At 47.4% G+C, this 21,433-nt stretch overlaps 1 protein-coding gene across 1 annotated transcript in view; it reads right to left on the bottom strand.

Moving 5' to 3' along the window:
- Rfx8 (regulatory factor X8) overlaps window positions 1-21,433 on the bottom strand; it is a 62,683-nt gene that overhangs the window by 23,593 nt on the left and 17,657 nt on the right. Inside the window, exon 5 of the mRNA XM_059281628.1 lies at window positions 5,763-5,826. Within this exon, the coding sequence (XP_059137611.1) occupies window positions 5,763-5,826 (64 nt within the window). The remainder of the gene's footprint in view (window positions 1-5,762; window positions 5,827-21,433) is intronic.

Genomic DNA, 21,433 nt, shown 5'->3' with positions numbered 1-21,433 from the left:
TGAAATCTTGGGCTGACAGGAAAATGACTGTCATGGGCTTCACTTTGGAAGAACAAATTTCAGGCTAGAAGGAACAGGGAAAGGGCAGTGATAGAAAGCACACGGGCTGCCGGGCGGCGGTGTTGCACATGCCTTTAATCCCAGCACTCGGAGGCAGAGCCAGGTGGATCTCTGTGAGTTCGAGGCCAGCCTGGGCTACAGAGCGAGATCCAGGACAGCCACCAAAGCTACACAGAGAAACCCTGTCTCGAAACACCCCCCCCCTCAAAAAAAAAGAAAGAAAGAAAGCACATAAGCTGTCCTCACAATGCTGACATCCGGGCAGGGGGTGGGACTGCTCCTGGGCAAAAGACACCAATTTTATTTAAAATGATTTCTTTGGGATTTCTGAAAGCTAATAGAATGGGCTGAAATGAGTTCCACTAATTGAACTTGGATGCAAGGCCAACCACACAGAATTGAGGCTTTTCATCTCTCTCTCCATCTTAAGGCTGTGCTCAGTTCTGGACTTGGAATTCTGGCAGCTTCTGGGTCAGGGTTTCACACCCCACCCCTGGCTTCCTCAGGTCCTACATGCGCATGACTGAACTCAGCTACTTGCTGCTCTCTGAGGGGTCTGGTATGTTGCTGTCTATCAGGCTCCTGAGGGTCAGCAGCTCCTTTGAACTCCTGGGCACTCTTCCTCAGGGCCGAGGGCTGTGCTCAGCCATCATCCCTCAATGTGCCACACACAACAGCAAACACTCCCTGGGGGTGTCACTTCCCCTTTGTGACACCCCTTGTTACTACTGAGTGTCACAGTGAGGACTAGAGAGTTGGACATACCACCCAATGGTCAGCGCTCCTGAATTACTTTGAGCATCTGGTAAAAAGCAGGTGACCCTGAATTTCGGGAAATGCATTCTGTGAGTTCGATGTTTCCAATGTCCTGCATCAACACCCCTTCTGGAGTACTCTTGGAAAGCAGTGGGGACATCAGCATCTAGACAGACACACACACACACACACACACACACACACACACACACACACACACACACGTAATGTAGAGTGATGATGCTCAAGGCTTCTTTCTACGGATGCTGCCTGCGCCCCGGTCCCAGTGTACACTGCTCTCCGGTCTATGGGGGATGGTGAGATTGACCATCGGGAAGGGTCTGTTTCACAAAGCTTAGCCTGACTATCGGTGCTTCTCTTAGGACCCAGGGAGCTCAGTTCCAGCTCTGGGGCAGCTTCTCACAGTGAAAACCTCACTTGCACCCTCCATCTGCTCCAGAGCTCAGACTGACCCGGATATAGCTGCTCTCTGGCTGCTACTGCTGTTCCCAAAGCCATGTTTCTCAAAGTGTGGTCCTGAAACCACACCTTGGTAATAGGGATCCACAGTCCCAGTCCCCAGGGGTGATTCAGAGGAGGCCAGAAATCTAGCATTTCAACCACATTTCTAGCACACTCGGGTTAAGAACTATAAATCTAGGCCGGTAGGTGTATGGGTGTGCACACACATGTGCTCCCGTGTAGAGGCCAGAGCAGGGTGCCCGGCCCCTTCCTCCATTGCTGTTGGACTGGAAGCCCGATGTTTTGTCTAGGCTTGCTGGCCACTGAGCCAACCGGATCCACCTGTCTCTGCTCCTCAATGCTGGGTTTATAGGCATGAGCAGCTGTGCCTGGCTGTTTCTACGGGTGCTTGGGATCCAATATCAGATCTTCATCAAGCACTCTTGCTCACCAAGCCGCCCCAGCCTATGGAGCCAGACTTTCTCTTTCTTCTCTCTCTCTCTCTCTCTCTCTCTCTCTCTCTCTCTCTCTCTCTCTCCCCCCCCCTCCCTCTCCCTCTCCTTTCCCTTCCTTCCTTCCTTCCTTCCTTCCTTCCTTCCTTCCTTCCTTCCTTCCTTCCTTCCTTCCTTTTTTTCCCTATGCTGAAACCACTGAAGTTCTCTATTTCAACATGACAAATCACTGTTCCGCCATCACGCAGAAGTCATGTTAGGATGTAGCATCAGGCACTGAAGGATTCTCAGTCCTAGCTTGGACTCCTGTATCCACCACTCCTCGGGCAGGCTCAGGGTGTGGAGAGGACATGAGAGCCAGAGGGTGGGGAGGAGCGCCATGCAATGCTGTCTCCTGGCCGTGACATCTCTACTGCACGCATGACTTCACAGCAGCTGTGGATACCTGCATACACCCACACAAGATGAAGCTACCCTAGAGTCCAGCACGGGTGGGGAGAGGCTCGCAAGGCCCTACCTAAGGAGTCATTGGCAGCTGATGGCAGCTGGAGGAGGAAGCGTCGCTTTTCCTTGGGGATGGGGCCACGGGCAGGTTGCCCATGTTACGGGGAGTGGCCCCCCAACCTGTGTGCATATGGGCAGAACAAACTGGAGTGGAGAGGCCCTGAAGTTTGGAGGGGGTGTGTCGGGAGGCTATCTAGAGGGAGCTGCTGAAAGGGGGTGAGGCAGAGATGATGAAAATATAATGTGTGTATATATGAAATTCCCAAATAATAGATTATATACAGATACAGTATGATGGTTGTAAGAATACAAAAGTACTTCGTTACGAGACATCCAAAGGAAAACTCATGGGTGCCTGAAGGGTAGGACACTTGGGTCTCTTCCTCTTCCTCCCCCTTTTTCATGTCACAGCTGTAAGGTGAATAGCTTTGCTTCAGCACACACACCCCACCATGATATGCTTCACCTCAGCCCCAGAAGATTTGGGGCTAACCCATGATAGTTTATAAAACTTCCCAAAGTGCGAACCAAAGCAAACCTCTTCGGTTTTTAAGTTGATCAGAGCAGGTCTTTTGTCACAGTGACAGAAAGCTGACCAGTGCAATGCTTATGCGCTAACCCTGAGGTTACCATGGGGGTGCCTTCTTACTTTTGCCGTGGCCCCCAGACATGTTCTGCCTTTCCTGAGTTACTTCATCAGTTCTCTTGCCTTTTCTCTTTCTGTATCTTTGATCACACCCCCGCTCCCCATATGTCCCATTCTCTCTTTGAAGACACTTTGATGGTGCCCCACACTATCTTGAATGAAATCCAAATTCCTCAGCCTGGTGTTAGCAAGCTCTTCACATTTGGCTTCTCTCCACCTTCCTCGCCCAAAGTACAAGGCCATTCCATTCCTCACCGCCTCCAGACTGTTAGAACTATGCCCCCGGGTCAAACGCAAGCTACACCCCAAGATGAATACCCTCCCCACAAGGATTCTGGGATTCCCTTCAGAATCAGCTATGTTGTAGTTAAGAGGCAGAGTTCTGGTGCCCCAAGATGCTCCAATCTCCAGATCCTGTGACTCTGCTGCTTTACATGGCATGAGGGATGAGGCTATAGATGGCCTTGAGAAGCTGGAAGGCAGGAAACTGATTCCCTGGAGCCTGCAGTTAGAGCAGAGCTCTACAGACACAGTCACCTTAGCCTGGTGAGAACTGATGGGGGACTTATGGTGATATTTTATTTGTACTGAAATGTGATTTTATTTGTAAATTAATAAATAAAGTTGCCTGGGGGTCAGAGCTAATAGCAAGCCATAGCAGAAGCTGGGCGGTGGTGGTGCACGCCTTTAATCCCAGCACTTGGGAGGCAGAGCTAGGCGGATCTCCGTGTGTTCAAGAATACAGCCAGCATGGAGACACACACCTTTAATCTCAATACCAACCATAGAAGGCAGTGACAAGGCAGTCATGTGGTTGGGTTTACAACCAATGAGAAGGCAGAACAGAAAGTCAATAAAAAGGACAGACACACAGGAAGTAGGTCTCTTGCGGAGAGGAAGGACAGCAGCGGCAGTGAAGGGTAAGGTTTTTAGCTCTTAGCTACTGCTCTGACCTCTTGGGCTATTAACTCTGCAATCGGCTCTGTGTTTCTTATTGAATAAGACGGTTACAACTATAGGGACTCATGCCCTCCAGAATACCAGAGAACCGTTTTGTGTTGTTCAAAGCCACTGACTTTGTGTTAATTTGTTACAGCACCCACATCTTCTGTGAGGCTCTCTCTAGTCGTTCCTCATGACTAAAATGAATGTCAGGGCTAGAGCAGTGAGGCAGGAGGTGGGGGGGGGTGCAGAAGGGAGATGAACAAGAGGGCTTGCAGCTGGGTGTGAAATGGCCGAGCTGGCCAGGTAAGAGGAAGGACAGGAACCCACTGAAACAAGTAAAATCTGTCTCTGGTGACGCCCACCCCTGCCGCGCATACACCACTAGCTCCACAGGCACCTTGCCCTTTCCCATAACTTCTCAGTTTTATGAATAGTTACACTTTTTAAAACATGGTTTCTTTATTTTGTTTTGTGTTTGGGTATTTTGCCTGCATGCACTGATACGTGCACCACATGCATGCCCAGTGCCGTGGATCCCCTGGAACTGGAATGACAGACAGTTGTGAGCTGCCATGTGGGTGCTGGGAATTGAACCTGGGACCTCTAGAGAAGCAGCAGTGCTCTTAACCACTGAGCCACCTCTCCAGCCCTGGGACAGTTACGTTTATTTATTTTTTTAATATATCCTTGCACCTAACTGTAGCAGACATTCTGAATTGTGGGTAAGGACGGCTTGGCTCTTAAGCAAGCTTCTGCCTGTTCCGTGAAGAGGAGGAGAAAGAGCTCACACACCAAGACTAGGGAGTCCAGATGCATCTCCGTGCACTCTCACTGTGGGGAGCAGGTTCAGATGTTGCTTACCCAGCTGCTGAGCATCCCCCTTGACGGCCTGCTCTATCTACCTGTGTCCCGGGGTGAATCCCTCAGCAGTCCAGGAATTAAGACTACCAGTGTAATCAGGGGATCCACAAGGCGGGTCAGCCCTCATTCATAACCACTCTGTCCCACCTCAGCCCCCATTCATAACCACTCTGACCCACCTCAGCCCCTCCTGCCTTTCCGGACTCACTGCCATTCAGCACTGTCCCAGTCACCCCATGTCAACCGTAGCTCCCTGCCCACAGACAGTGCTTCTCAAGCACGAGGTCCTGGGACTTTGTCTTTATAACTTCTGGGTTATATCCCATGCAGCCCTCAACAGTTCTAGTTACAAAACAGATGTTTTAAAAAAAATGACTCTTAGTGAGAGTGTATCGATCAAGACAATGTTTGTGTCTCTTCAAATCCCTCTGCTGATATCTTAATCAAACTGTGCTAGAATTTAGAAGTGGGACGTTGGGAGGTGATTAGGTCAGGAGGGTGGGACCTTCATGAACTGGATCACTCACAAGCAAGAGGTCAGAAAGGTCACCACCCAAGGTCAGGAAGGGCAGCCTGCTGCTTGCAGCTCAGCACAGAGCCCTGGCCAGCACCACCCAGAACCATGAGAAATCAGTGTGTTTAAACTGCTCAGTTTAGAGTAATTTGCTTTAGCAAACTGTGAGCATACACAATCAAAGTGCTCTCATGATGTCTTGGCCAACTAAAGCAAGGCTCAACTCAGTGTCACAGATTAGCTATTAATAGTTCTGACGTCCCGATTCTAAGAGTTGGAAGAATACCGCAGAGGCACATTGCAGGAAATCCATCACTGACCACTTATGCATCCTTTAGAATTGTACCTCAAGAAGCACAGCTCAACAGTGGCCACAGCTGGGCAGTGTGGTCCTCTGAGACAGGGGCCAGGTCTGTCTTAGCTGAGTATAATGTATGCTGGACGCTCAACAGTGAGACCAATGGTGGGTTAATGGTTGTCCAGAACACCACACACAAAAACAGTTGTAATTCCCAGATACAAGCAGGGCTATTAAAACACATCTATTTTATACCATACTCACTCTTTCTTCCTGTTGGATAACGTTGTTATAATCAGTAGATTTTCCAAAGGTGACCACATCACCACTGCGGAAGAACAGACAACAGAGAAATCAATCACGTGACTAAGAGACCTCTCTCCCAACACAAGAATGAAATTTCTTCTGCAGCAAGCTTATTTGTTTAAGGTATAAGTCTTTATCAAAAAACCCCATCCTCCAAGGTCCTATCCACACATGGTGATTGTCATGTGCTTGGGATTTTTTTTTAAAAATCTATTTCTGTATCTGGGACAACCTTGCACTTTAATTTTAAAATTTTTATTCCCTTCAGAAGCAAGGGTTTGATACCATCAAGGTTACAACTTCACTCCTGTGGGAAAGGAAAAACCACTGTGAAAAAGGGATCTTTACTACTTTCTGATTCGGGTGTTTTACATTAGCAACCCAGATAGGATAATGTCACTACGTGATGGAGGTGACAGAGCACTGTCACGGAACAAGGGAACTGGGGCTTGATAGTAAATTGGTAAGCTTCACTTTGCCATGCTCGCTGGGCTGTGTGTTTAAGAGACATACACAGCAGAGCATAGATATAGACCTGTTGAGTGGCGTGGTATGTTTTCCCTTTAATTATGGGCATAAGATAAAGTAGGGTGCAGGGCCTCCTGCTTGCACCGGGAAATGTGCCTTCTCTCGGTGTGAGAGAGGAGGGCATCTTCCTCCCTGTCTGCCCAGGGCTGTGGCTGAGCTGAGGGGCAGGCATGGCTGGCAAGCTCTGTCCACCCAAGTCATCATCCTCCTCTTTGCCTCAGAGTGCAAGGCTCTCTCCCCTCAAAGCAGGGAGCCATCATCAGGTGGACACTCAGGGACTGGGCCAGCAATGGCTTTCACTGCATGCAAGAAGACTCCATCCCTGCCCAGCCTCCCCAAAACCCTGAGGGCTCTCTTCTAAAGGTTTGTGTCATGGTGTCATTCTGTTCTCCTGTCTGAGTCATGAAAACCTGGACAGAGTATTTGATATGTATCTGACAACGTTTCCACACAGTACTCTATTCTCTCCCCAAATGCGGTGGACAGACCAAAAGCCTGGATACCAGCCCTTCAGGGAGGCACACACCCTTCATCCTTTAGCAAGAATTGTTATCAAAACATCGATTTTACTTTGGACATTCCAGATGGCTCATGGGATATAGGTTCTGTTCAACCCAGAGATACAAATGGAGGAACTCTGCTCATAAGTAGCTTGCAAATGCTAGAAAATGGAGAATTTGAAGAGTTTTAGGAGTTCCATTTTGGAGATGTATTGTGGACTGAGCTTTGTCTCCCACTTCATATACTGGAGTGTTAGCCTCTAATGTAGCTATATCTGGAGATAGACGTGTGTGTGTGTGTGTGTGTGTGTGTGTGTGTGTGTGTGTGTGTGTAGTTATATTGTAATTTGCCTTTTATTTTATAAGGGCTCACTCACAGCTAAGAGATTGCCTTGAGGCTGGGCGTGGTGGCACGTGCCTTTAATCCCAGCACTTGGGAGGCAGAGGCAGGCAGATCTCTGTGAGTTCGAGGCCAGCCTGGTCTACAGAGTGAGTTCCAGGATAGGCTTCAAAGCTACACAGAGAAACCCTGTCTGGAAAACCAAGAGAGAGAGAGAGAGAGAGAGAGAGAGAGAGAGAGAGAGAGAGAGAGAGAGAGAGAGAGATAGAGAGATTGCCTTGAGGTCTTAGAAAAGACTAAAGTTTTGAACTTGAAACTCCGAAGATTACAGAGGCTGTTGAAGTTGGAATGAATACGTTTTGCATTATGAGACAGCCATGAGCCTGTGGGGCCAAGGGCGCTAGGCTTTGGTATCAAGTTGAAGAGGCTGGGCTCATGAGGATGACCCTGGATTGTCAACCTGGTTGGCTTTAGGAACACCTGGGCCATTAAGGAGCACACCTTTGGGTGCATCTATTGTGGGAGTCTGTGGGAGACCAGCTCTGACCTGCTCCCACCTTTTGAAGGGTTCTTAGGTGGGGGAGGAGGGAATTAAGAAATGATAGAAAGAGAGACCTAGCCGACGAGAAGAAAGACAGAAACACAGAAAAGCTTCGGGATGGCCTGGGTCAATACCCAACAGCCTTGAAGTTTACTCAAAAGGGCTTTTTATAGTATGCCAAGGGGAGAGGCAAAAGACCTTCCCCTTGCAAGATCAAAGCACACTGTACAGCCAAGTGTAGACCTTTCCAAACACCTGGTAACTAGGTCCGTGACCAAATCATCTCCTTATGCAGCCCTGCTGGGTAAAACAAGCCCATATTCTCTGACCCTGAGTAAGTTCTCACTAGGAGGCCTCTGTGGGCTCCCACAATCTACGAATGTGTTCCCAGAACCACTGACTGAGGAGGGGAAACCCACCCTGGATGTGGTGGCACCATCTCCTGGGATGGGGTCTTGGGCTGAATAGAGAGGGGGAAAGCAGAAAGCCAGCTGAGCATTTGGCGGTCCCCATTCTCTGCTTCCTGGCCAGCACCAAAGACAAGCATCCCGCCGTCATGCCTTCCCCTCAGTGAGGGAATGTGTTACTCGGAACTGCGAGCCAAAACAAAGCCTCTCTTGCTTTGCCATTTTGTCTGGTACTTAGCCACGGCCACAAGAAACACAAAGCAATACATATAGATTCTGGAACATTCTATCAATTCAAACAAACTGTGAATTGATCCCTAGAATAAAACAAGACAGAAGGAAACATCTGAAGTGAAAATTCACCGAACGTCAGAAAAGGAACTTAGCCAGAAAACTATGGTTGTCTGCATTTGGGGATGTCTTAAGAATCGTTACTGAAGCCTTTTTCTTTTTGAGACAGGGTCTCATTATGGAGCTCTGACTGGCTTGGAACTCTTTTGGAGACTAGACTTGCTTCAGACCCACAGAGATCCACCGGCCTCTGCCTCTCAAGTGCTGGGACTAAAGGTGTGAGCCATCACACATGACCCTAGGCTTTTCAAATAGGAGGAAATGCAATTTCTCTACAATTCTACATTATGTCAACATAGAATTCCCAGTATCTTTCCTATGTAAAAATAAATACAAGCCCACAATATGAATTTTAGGTCTATTTATCCATCCAACTATCCTTCCCTCTAGTCACCTTCTAATCCACCCATTTATCTGTTCATCTGTCTGTTCAACCATCCATCCATCCACCTATTCACCATTCATCCATTTGACTATCCATCGATCTGTTTCTCTCATTCAGTCATCATACACTTGTTAAGTGTCTGCCACATGACAGGCATTTTGTTGGCTTTTGTCAGGCATAGTTGTGATTGAGACACACATCTGTTCTCTCAGAGGCTAATCTACTGAGGAAGGAAACAAAATGTAAAGATGGTGAATGGGAACCGTGGCAGCTGACGTGTGGGGCATTACGATGGATGTCAGAATAGTCCTATGCCTCTGTGAATTCACTGGTTTATAAGCATGTCCACCTGCAGCTAGATAAGCTCACATGAGCTTCCTTTGCGATTAGCTAGCCTCATTTGGCTGAAACTTACACAAGACACTGGGATAGTACTTATGAAACCCTTTTGATGGTGAGAGTAAGCTTCACCAGACATTCCTGACGATATTCAGAAATAAGAAAGTGGCAGCTGGCAGATCTGGGTCAGACTGAAGGGAACAACGATGGACACGTCACTCCTCTCTTTCACCCCTCTCCCACCGCTGACTCACAGCCTTGGAGCAACTAGCACTGCTCATTATGGCTGAGTCAGGCCCTCAAGTATTTCCAGCTTTTACATGAAACTCCCAAATTCCTGCCAGGTGATTGGTGTTAGATGTGGGTTTAACTCAAGGATAACTGGAAGGAAGGTGGTAAGACCAAAGGAAAGTGGAAGACAGGACCTGTGTGTGGCTGTGATCCTCACTATGGGGGAGCCATGTTATTCTTTAATGTTAATGAGGGGATTTTATGCATTGAAATTACAATTATCAGAAAGAGAAAATGTTTCAGCCTCACTGAGGGATGTGGCCATCCAAAATAAAATCCACCTCGTCGGACACAGAAACAGTGGGGCTGTCTCTACCCTGTCTGGGATGCCCAATCAAGAGAATGTGGGTCAATAAATAGGGTTAGTGAGTTTGGACCAGTTTTCCTTCAAAACCTCCTCCTTTTAAGAGCAGTGGTTCTCAACCTTTCTAATGCTGTGACCCTTTAAAAATACAGTTCCTCATGTTGTGGTGACCCCACTCCCCTAGCCATAAAATTACTTTTGTTGTTACTTCATAACTGTCATTTTGCTATGGTTATGAATCATAACATAAATATCCATGTTTTCTGATGGTCTTAGGTAACCCCATGAGAGAGTCATTTGACCCCCCAAAAGGGGTCGTGACCCATAGGTTGAGAACCTCTGTTTTAGCACCGAAGGATACACGGGAACAGGGGTGTAGATCAGGTTAAAGTGTGTGCCCAACATGCCTAGGATGATCTCTATGTGTAGTGCAGATTAAATAAAATATACGTCGAAGCGGAGGGGGAGCTATTTGGGGAGAGGAAGGAAGGGAACCAGGCTAGGAGGAAGGTAGTCAAGAGAGGTTAATGGGGGGGGGGTAAATATGAACAAAATACATCATAACCATGTGGGGAAATGTCATAACAAAAACCAATGTATCACCACACATTTTGTTTTAGAATTAGTATATGCTAATTAAAAAGTAAAAAGAAACCAGCATGAGTTAGGACGTGAGCTGGAGATGACAATACAGTTGGGCCACAAGGCTGATGAACAGAGAACCTCTGCTCGGGTCTAGCCTTAAGGCCCTGGTGTAGGAGCTTGGAGGTCTCAGTCAAATGTCCTGGTGTAGTGAGGATTTGGTGGAGTGGACCTAGAGAGAACTGTAGACACTTGCTGGGCTGGAACCTGGAAATCTGGGGTAGAAAGTAAGGCTGTGGTAGACCTGAGTCCCACTTTCCCTGCACTGGAGTCTACCACCACCCAGGGCCAGCCACAGCGAGAATAAGGTCAGAGCGGGTCTGTCCAGGCGGCCAGCCACAAGGGCTGTGTGTCTTTGGGCTCACTGGCCCCTGCGTCATTTCCCCAGTGCGGTTCTGATTCAGACCACCAGGACATTTATTAGGCTCCAAGCCAAAGCAGAGTCACTGCTAAACTATGGCCCTCATGAAGCCACACACTATCCCCAGAGCTGGCCTTGCTGAGAAGGAAGGGGTCCCCGTCCCCCGCTGGGTGTCTGAGGCCTGAGCAGTTTCCAGTCACCAAAGCAGCACCAAGAGCGGTCCTATGGCACAGGAGTGGCCCTGTGTTCGTCTGTCCCATGAGGACGTGGGGTCCTTGTGGGCTACCCCTCAGCTGCTGCATCCTAACCTAGGCTATTAGGATTTAATAATAAACACTGGGCAAGGGGAAGGGCAGTTAGACCAGGGAAGACAGGAGGTCAGGGAGGAAAGAGGTGGCATCCTGGAGCAGCAGCTGATGGCTATGCTTCCTTCAATAAGACTCTTGGGCTCTGGGGGGTCCTGGACAGGAATGTCGAGGGGTCAGATGACTCTAAGTCCTATTTAAAGTCCAGAGCCTCTAAATATTTGGTAACATGTGACATCAGACTTCCTTTCCAGGCTCACCTATAGTTAGAGTCTTCTGAGTCCCCTCATGGAGAAGACCCAGGGAACCCTTGTTTCTTTGGGGACCAGCAAACGTCCACGTGCTTTATGTAGTATGAAAATCACATTACTTTAATCAGTTTTCACAATCACTTGGCACGGAAGAGACCAAGACAACCTTCTAGGATACACGGTTAATCTTAAATACATAGATAAGTAAGTAAATATCCCCACACGTCTTTCAAGTGTGGTGTTAGCTCTGGTTTGCCTCCACATTCTCGGCTTCGGCATCACTGCCGTTAATCTAGACTTCCATTACATCACTCTGGCACCCCAATCTCTCTCGCACATCACTCTAACAGTGGGGAAAACAACTTGAAGCAATTACAAAGGTAAGAGGATTAAACTGTAGTAAAATCCAATTCTCAGACCATGCTAGTCTAGCGGGAGCACCGTCTCCCAGTCCCCGTGGGTCCTCCCGAGGTGCTCTCTCACCACATGCTGGTCTAGTGGGAGCACCGTCTCCCAGTCCCCATGGGTCCTCCCGAGGTGCTCTCTCACCACATGCTGGTCTAGTGGGAGCACCATCTCCCGGTCCTCGTGGGTCCTCCCGCAGTGCTCTCTCACCACAGGTGAAATAATGATTTGGGTTTTGATTGAAAGATGCTCTTCACAGATAGCTTTGGATATAATGTTAAGATGTACACATAGACTCATATAGGGGCATGCCATCACATAACAGTTGCAAAATCTGTGCAGTTTTGATTACATGAAATATAGGCATCTCTGAAATACGCCAACCAACTTGTGTGGTGCTGTGCTTCATTCACCCTAATCCTCAAACCTCCCTGCCAAGGTGGAAGGTAAGAACTGTTGCCCCACTTTATAGATCAGGCGGGAGAAGGAGAATTCGGAGGGGGAGGTTCTGATCTGAGTTCAGAGCGATGACCTGTCATCCTGGTCTTTTAGGACACACAGGTGCCAGACAAGGTAATAATAATACAGGGGCTGTGGATAAAACTGAGTTGTAGAGACCTTACCTACCATATACAGGGCACAAGTTTCATCCCTCCTAGCACACAGACACACACACAGACACAGACACAGACACACACACACACACACACACACACACACACACACACACACTGGTTCCATCCTTCCCAACACATACAGACAGACACATGCACACACAAATTCACACTAGTTCCATCCTTTCCAGCACACAGACAGACAGACAGACACACACACACACACACACACACACACACACACACACACACATTGGTTCTATCCCTCCCAGCACACAGATATACACACAGACATACACAGAGACACAGACACACACACACACACACACACACACACACACACACACCCTATAGTAAAAGTGTTTTGAAACTAAAAATGTGCAAGAATTAGGCTACTGGAAAAAAACATGTTGGCATGCTGAGCACCAAAGCTTAGTCATTTTCTTCATGGAGGGAGGTTGCTATTCAACTATTTAACTGTCTCCTGACCCATTAGATTTAATGAACAACTTAATTGCCAAATGACGACCTGTGGGAAAGCCTCTGTGAGTGTTGAAAGTGTAAGTTATCCACGGTTGCTTTCTTGATGCAAACTTCAGCCTCTGGGTGTGTGTGTGTGTGTGGGGGGGGGTCACGTTTCACAGGCAGACAGCAAATCAGACCAGGCCTTGCAGTGGGTGGCTTTCCACGGAGATGGGCCAGGGAGGGGTCCTTGGAGCAAATGGTAAGTTCCTGAGGATGTCAGGGGAGCTTGGGGCTGGGATCTGCTTCCAAAGCCTTTGCCGAGCCAGGGTGCCATCCAGGGCCATGATTCCTCATACACAAGCTTTTTTTTTTTTTTTTTTTTTTTTTAGGCTGCTAGAAAACAACTGGGTAATGCATATGTTTAACCTTAACAAGTTCTAACCAGCCCTGGAAACCATAGGGTGGACAGGGCCAAAAAGCTGGTTGCAACTTGGACACCTCATTAGTAGGGAGACTCATCCGCGGTCTCGCTGGGGGGTCCTGGCCCCAAAGGCCCTTCTTGTACACCCGTTGCCTAAACAGAAGGAAGAGAGGTCCTTCCTGGGTCAGTGGCCTTCTGGCAGAGCGGCTGGGATCCTCGGGTGGTGGTGGCCACAACTGCCAGACTGCAGCTAACTTCCAGTGCTGTCGCTTCCCCCCAGGGGTTGGGGGAGGAGGGCTGGAAGAAGAGTGCTCTGCCTGGAGTGCTTTGCTGGTACACAGATCCAGCTGTGGACCCACAGCTGCATTCCACAGGCTCAGGCGGCCACCCCAGGGCAGTCCCCTGAGCTCATGAGCTGGCAAGAGAACAAAGGGACCAAGAACAAAGGCTCAGCGTTTGAAGGACAGCGTAGACACTTTCAAATGCCTTTAGCTGGAAAAGCTCTGTGTGTGTGTGTGTGTGTGTGTGTGTGTGTGTGTGTGTGTGTGTGTGGTGTGTATGTTTGTGTGTGTACATATCTGTGTCTGTGTGCTGGGAGGGATGGAACCCGTGTGTGTGTGTATGTGTGTCTGTGTGTGTGTACATGCCTGTGCGTGTGTGCTGGGATGTACATAATGTGTGTATGTGTGTGTGGTGTGTGTATGTTTGTGTGTGTACATATCTGTGCCTGTGTGCTGGGATAGATGGAACCTGTGTGTGTGTGTGTGTGTGTGTGTGTGTGTGTGTGTGTGTACATGTCTGTCTGTGTGCTGGGAGAGATGGAATCTGTGTGTATGTGCGTGTGTTGTGTGTGTACACTTACATGTGTGTCTATGTGTATGTATTTATGTTTGTGTGTGTGCACATGTTTGTGTCTGTGTGCTGGGAGGGACGGAACCCGTATCCATGTGCGTGTGTGTGCATGTGTGTGTGTGTGTGTTGTGGCAGGGAGGAGGGCGAAGGTTAGCTCCATTACATCTTGAAGAGAAACATGAGATTACATGTAATTCTTTCCGGAATTTAATTTAAGTAGAATGGAAAAGGACAGTAGTTTTCTTTAAAATGTTTTAACTTGGGATTTAAGTTAAGCAGGGCTGCTTCCCCAGATGTGATTAAACACACATGCACACATGCACACATGCACTGCACTCTGACAAGAGAGGGAGGCATTTTGTGCCTTGGCCTCAGTCTGATGAATTTCTAGGTCAGCAATTACACCATGTCCAGATCTCAGTCTGGCTGCCTGCTAAACACAACGGGATCCTGGGAGGCCTGTTCCCTGCAAAAACCACACTACCCTGGAGATGGAGAAGAGTGAGAGTTCTGGACTTCACCAAGGGGTCTTTTTCATATGGTAAGAAGCAAACAAAAGTCTCAAGATCTTGATCAGATCTTGGCCTCTCCTGGGTCTAGGGTGAGATTTACCACACCCATCCCACCCCATAGATGCTCTGTCACCTCTGTGCCTGGTAAGCAGACACTGTGTCCTGGTCCCCAAGATGTATCTTGGGATACATTTCTCCTCCCCTGCAGAAGTATGGAGGAAGGGGTGTGGTGGTATTCCAAGGACTTGAGTGTAGACTGTTTGCATTGATGAAGTTGCTATCTCAAGGCAGTGGGGAATAGACAGACAGGCTTGTCTTGACATTGAATGTGTTTTAGCTAGGCTATATGTCTCTTTGAAGTGTTTGGGGACAGTGGCATAAAGCTGAAAGCCACTTTTCCCGTTCTTGGCCAAATCTCTGTGCTAATGCTGTGTGTGTGTGTGTGTGTGTGTGTGTGTGTGTGTGTGTGTGTGTTGGAGGGTGATATGTGTTTAAACCATACTCTTGAACAGCCCAGGCACAGGTTAGCGTCCCCCAGTTGCTTTAGAGAGCTTGTGTGCTCCACCCTAAAATGATTCTGGGAAGAAATACTTATCTTTCTCTTGGTTGTGGGGCTGTAACTCAGGACTGCTGGGCAAGTGTTCCACCACTGAGCGACATCTCTAGCCCAAGGCTGCCTCCCCAGGGGAATCTCTATCCTGCCCCTCAGTCAACAGCAGAGCTGTTGTACATTAGCCGTCATTCCCGGACTCATAAAGGACCACTGGCCTCAGCGAGGCAGACAACTTTGGGGGAACCTCAAAAACTCCCATCTAAAGCCTTGCCCAGGGCTCTCCCTTGGGTTTTAAATGCGGAGAAGTGAGTGTAAGCAGACCCAGCTGCGCTCTGTGGGGCTGATGACTTCCGGGTGTGCAGAGCCAGGCTCCTCCTTGCTGGCTTCCCTTTGCTAATGAGTCCAGGGCACCCACCCCTCAGATCTGTTAGAGGCAGACGGTTCTTGTGTCTCTCGGGCACTATCAGCTCACCTCTCATGTGGGGAGATGGGCAAAAGAGCTTTGAAGGGGAGCAAGGATTGGAACGGCTGTAGCCTACGCAGCTTTGAGATCCCTGGCCGCCCTGAGGACTGAGCAGGGAGACGTCATGGGGCTTACCATGCCTTTTCTCCTGGATTATGGAGTTATGCTTGCTTTATTATTTTTAATTGAATTTTTTACCGATGTAATTATAGATTTATATGTAGCTGTAAGAAATAATTAGGGGAGAGATCCCTTTTATGCTCTGCTATGTTATACCCAGTGGTAACATTGTTTGAAAACTACAGTACAATCGCCCCTTCAGATCTACTGGGCATTGATTCCAGAACCCACTAAACCTCTAAGGAAACCTAATTCCATGGCTGCCAAGTCCTCATATGAAATGTATAGTATTTGCAGAGACCTTGCACATACCCCTGAACACTATAAATCAGCTCTAGTTGACTCACAGTACCTAGGACATTGGAAATGCTATGAACAAAGCTGCCACACTATATTATTTAGGGAATAATGCTTTAAAAAAAATACAAACCAGTTCCTATATTCAGTACAGACAGATTTTTTCCCCCCAAGTAATTCCCACCCATGGTTGATTAAATCTGAGACTGTGGAAGCTGCAGGGACAGTCAGCTGTATCATATCACAGCCTAGATACTGCCATTGATACAACTCACCTATTTTACTCAAATTTTCTGTTTTACTTAAACTGTGTGCGCGCGCGCGCGCATGCACGCACACTTTTCTAAACAATTTTATCGCCTTCGTAGGTTCATATATCTCTCACCACAGCTGAGATGCTGTTATAGGGGAACCCATGGGATAAGGATGGAAAGACAGGACACAGAATTCAAGAAAACATTTGCAGACCACATACACAACAAAGGGATAGTATCTAAAATAGGGAGAAGTGACCCAGAAGTATGGTAATAAGGATCCCTCAAGGGATGGCGCTTATAGCCAGGCTCATCTCCAGCTTCCCTCGCCCCTGGACCCCCATCTTTCCCTCGTTTCATCTGAACACGTCCTATCAGTGGAATCATTTAGGGTGGGGGCTATTTTCCCTTAGCAAAACTCCACAGAGATTTAGCCAAGTTTCGACGTGTGCCAATGGTTTGCGCCTCTTTACTGCTGGGTGGCCGTCTATGGTAGAGATGTACCCCAGTGAGATTAACTCGTCACCCGCTGCAGGGCATCTGGGCTGACTCCAGTTCGAGGCTGTTACCACTGCAGCTGTTGTGAACATTCATGTGTGGGTCTGCATGTGGACAGTAGTTTTCTTTTCTCAGGGACAAATGTCTAGAAGATCCACGGGTGGTTAGACAGTACTCATGTGTCGGTTTTTATGAAAAACTGACAAGCCGTTTTGTAGGGTGACTAATCATTTTATATTCGCACCAGAGATGTGGGAACAGCCCGGGTTCTCTGCACCGTCATCAAGATTTGGTCTTTCTATTTCTGTTACTCTCACGTGTATGTAGGCACAGCTCAGTGAAGAAAGGGTTTGCTGTTGTGTGTGTGTGTGTGTGTGTGTGTGTGTGTGTGTGTGTGTGTGTGTTTGTCTTTCGTTTGTTTTCTAATAGGATCGTTTTTTTTGAGTTTTCATACTATTGGGTTTTACAAGCTCTTTCTAAATTCTGGATTCTAGTTATCTGACAACTGCATGCATTGCAAATATTTTCTTTCTATCCGTGTCCTTTCTACCCCCTTTTCAGGGCTTTTGAAAAAGCCCAACTAAGTTTTTTCCTTTTAGGGTTTGTGCATTTGGCAGTAAGTCTGGGAACTTTCTGCCTAGCCAAAGGTCCCATGAAGCTTATTTTAAATTTAATATTCTCATATTTTATTTATTTGCTCTCTTGTTGTTAATTTTGTGGTAAGATTTTGCAAATATTACCTAGTACAATCTCAAACTCTTAAACAGTTGGGAACTCAGCCTCCCTACTGGCGGGAGTACAGCTTTATTCTTTTGTGGGGGTCGAGACAGGGTCTTTCTACATAGCCCTGCATGTCCTGGAACTTACTACATAGACCAGCTTGGCCTCTAACTAGTGGATAGTTGGCTGCCTCTGCCTCTCGAGTACTGGGATTAAATCACAAGCCACTGTGCCTGGCACAGCTTTGTTCTTATCTTTATATTTTAAGTTTCAGCCTCTGACCTACCTTGAGTTAATTTCCATAAAAGCTGTGATGTTTATGTTGAAGTTCATTTTTCTTTTGCATGTGGTTTTCTAACTGTTAAAAAGCTACCCTCTTGGGCCGGGCGATGGTGGCGCACGCCTTTAATCCCAGCACTCGGGAGGCAGAGGCAGGCGGATCTCTGTGAGTTTGAGGCCAGCCTGGGCTACCAAGTGAGTTCCAGGAGAGGCACAAAGCTACACAGAGAAACCCTGTCTCGAAAAACCAAAAAAAAAAAAAAAAAAAAAAAAGGCTACCCTCTTTTATCAGTTCTCAACCCGTGGGTTGAGACCCCCTTGGGGGTCGAATGACCCTTTCATGGGGGCCACCTAAGACCATCAGAAAACATAGACATTTACATTACAATTCATAACAGTAGCAAATTCACAGTTATGAAGTAGCAATGAAAATAATGTTATGGTTGGGGGTCACCACGACATGAGGGACTGTATTAAAAGGTCGCTGCATTAGAAAGGTTGAGAACCACTGTTCTTCTATCAAGTTTTTTGTGTTCCTCTGTCATGACTTGAGGGCTGGCAGGGTGCCTCAGTGGGTAAAGGTGCTCCTGCCAGGCCTGAAAACCCACGTTGGACCCCTAAAACCCACATTGTGGAAAGAGACCTCGTTCCCACAAGCTGTCCTCTGACCCCGACTGACACAACATAGTATGCATGCACACATAATAATAACATGTGGTCACTTTAAAATTAAAAGCTAGTTGATCACATTTGATGAGTCTTCTAGATTCTCTGCCCTGCTCTGAGTTCCTGTGCTACCAGTCAAACCATGGGACCCTGCTGGCTGCAGCTACACAGAGCACTTGGTAAGATGGAGTGCTTCCGTGTCAGTCTGCTTCCTTGAGGTTGTTTGGGCTACTTGCCTTCCCGTACAGCTTCTGAATTAGCTTTCATATGGCAGGAGAAAAATCTTGCTGGGCTTAAAAAACAAACAAACAAACCGAAAAACCTCAGTAGGAGACACAACTGAATCATTTAAAGAGAGAAATTCAATGCTTTTGTAGTATATTCACAGACTTGTGCAACTGTGTAGATAAACGGTAACCCTGCAGGTCAGGGACACCGAGCATTGGAAAGGCCTGTGCAAGGCTGCTCCTTGGCTGGGGTCGGGAAACTTGGCCTGTGGGGTGTTCCCAGAGGCGGTTTGCGGACAGGGGTGGCTCACGGTGTGGAGACTGTACAAATACTACAGCTTATGCAGAACACCTGCTTTTGGGGGGGTATTTTTTGAGGGGTGTTCTATTATTCAGACATGTGCTGGGCACAGGGTGCTACATTATCAGCTCCCAATAAAAACTTGGAATATCAAGTCTCTAGTGTGCTACCTCAGGCAAAAAAATCCATCACTCAACATATGGCTACATTTTGTTGGTTGAGGAGTGGGCTCTGCAGGACTGAGGACTGAGCATGGAGAAAGATGACATAGGGCAACCTCAAAGAGGTTCCCTCTACTGTTTCTGTGTGTGTGTGTAAGCACACACACATGAGTGCACACGCATGTTCACCTGTGGAGACCAGAGGTCAATGTCAGATCTCTTCCCCTATTGCTCTCCACTATTTTTCTTTTTTTTTTTTCTTTTGGACAGAGTCTCCCCTGACCCTGGAGCTCACTGACTTAACTAGACTTGCGGACTGGCAAGCTGCCTCCCAGCACTGGAACTGCAGCCACATGCCTCTGCCACGTGCTGCTCCTGTGTGGGCCAGACTTCATGCTTCCAGCCCTTTCCTCCTCTTCTCTGCAACCCGGCTGGTTATCTGTACATCACTGCCACAGATCTTAGCCACACCGCAATCTTATGCCAAGTCCTAGGAGCCCTTCCATCCGATCCCCAAAAGGGGAGATGGTCTTGGGGATCGCTGACATAGTGGTAGCAGTGATGAGGGACCCCAACTCAATGAGGCCATGCTAAGCATCATTTGGGTTAAAGGAGATGGACTAGGTTGTTAGGAGGGCACACATTTGGGGTGATTATCTCTTACCATTGTATAAGGCCCCCTTTTTGTCCCAAGTACCTTTCCTTATTCTGAAATCTATCTTATGGGATGTGAACACAGCTACTTTTGCCTTTTTGAAATTATATATATATATATATATATATATATATATATATACACACACACACATATGTGTGTGCATATGTATGCATATATAATTTATTATATGTTATATATAATTTTTGTTATTTTTAATTATGTGTATGTACATGTCTGGGTGCAGGTGCTTGTGGAGGCTGGAGGTTGTCAGATCCCCAGGAGCTAGAGTTATAGGGAGTTGTGGGCCACATGTGTGAGTGCTGGGAATTGAACTGGGGCCCTCTAAAAGAGCAGTGCATACTCTCAACCTCTGAGCCATCTCTCCAGCACCCAGTGTTATGCTACTTCCATTTTTTAAAAACTTTTAACTTGTCTATGTCATTAAATTTGAAGTATGTGTCTTGTTGGCAGTTTTTTTCTTCTGAGTCATTTTTCTTTGTTTTAAATCCATGATGCCAACTCTATCTTCCCATTGGTGCTTGTAGATAATTTACAATTAAGGTAATTGTTGGTATGCTGGCTCTTCCTTTTCCCTTTATATGACTTGTTTCTATTTGTTTCCTTAGGTTCTGAGTTCTGCTGCTGAGTCCTGGCCTTTTGGAGAGTTACTTTAAGCATAGGATCCCATCTTGCTTTAATTACAGCGATTTGGGGTACATATCAGTATTGCTCTCGTGGCAGCTGCCTGAGTATTAAGTATGGTATTTACATCTAAACCCACAGTCCGGTGTTCCTGAGTGTCACCATTTTGGATGAAGGGGGGGGGGCATCTCTTTCCATTTAGGCCCCTTTCCCTTCCCTGCTTTAATGTATCATTATATGGAGTGCAGGTCTTTGCTAAAGTAATGAAATACGACTTCTAAAACTCAAGAAGAAGAAGGAGAAGGGGAAGGGGAAGAGGAAGAAGGAAGGAGAGGAAGAAGGAAGAAGAAGAAGGAGGAGGAGGAGGAGGAGAAGAAGAAGAACAAAGCCTATTGTACACTTCTGTGCTTCCGCTCTGACCACTGTTTCTTCTTTGCGATGTCCCAAGGTTCCTTCTGCCGTCACCCCCTTGCTCTTTGAAGAATTTCCTTCAGCTCACCTTCAGGAGTGAGTTGGCTAGTGGTAAGTCATTTTTCCCCCTCATCTTCTTTTTCCCTTCATTTCTGAAGGACACTTTTGTGAAGAAGTTTTAAAGTGTGTGCATGCTCTTGCAGGCATGTGGCATGCTCTCAGCACGCACACACGTCAGTGCAGGTGCCCCAGGAGGGAAGAGGTATCAGATTCCCTAGAGCTGGATTTATAGGCAGTTGTGAGCCTCCTAAGGTGGATGCTGGGAATCGGGCTTAGAGCCCTCTGCAAGAACAGCAATGCTTGTTAGCCACTGAGCCATCTCTCCAGCCCCTGAAGGTAACTGTGCTGCACACAGAAGTTGGAGTGGACAGTCCTTCTCCTCCAGCTCTTGAGAACTATGCGGGCCATCTCCATCTGGCTTTGATGAGAAAGGAGCTTTTTGGAATCTGTTTCAGGTCACATGTCCTCACCTTGATAGATTTCAGGATTTTTCCCTTTTTCTTTG

Source organism: Peromyscus eremicus, chromosome 16_21 (assembly GCF_949786415.1).
Source record: "Peromyscus eremicus chromosome 16_21, PerEre_H2_v1, whole genome shotgun sequence".
In the NCBI taxonomy this organism is placed as follows: domain Eukaryota; kingdom Metazoa; phylum Chordata; class Mammalia; order Rodentia; family Cricetidae; genus Peromyscus; species Peromyscus eremicus.
Note: the sequence above shows the minus strand (reverse complement) of the source record. Positions and strands in the feature narration are given on the sequence as shown.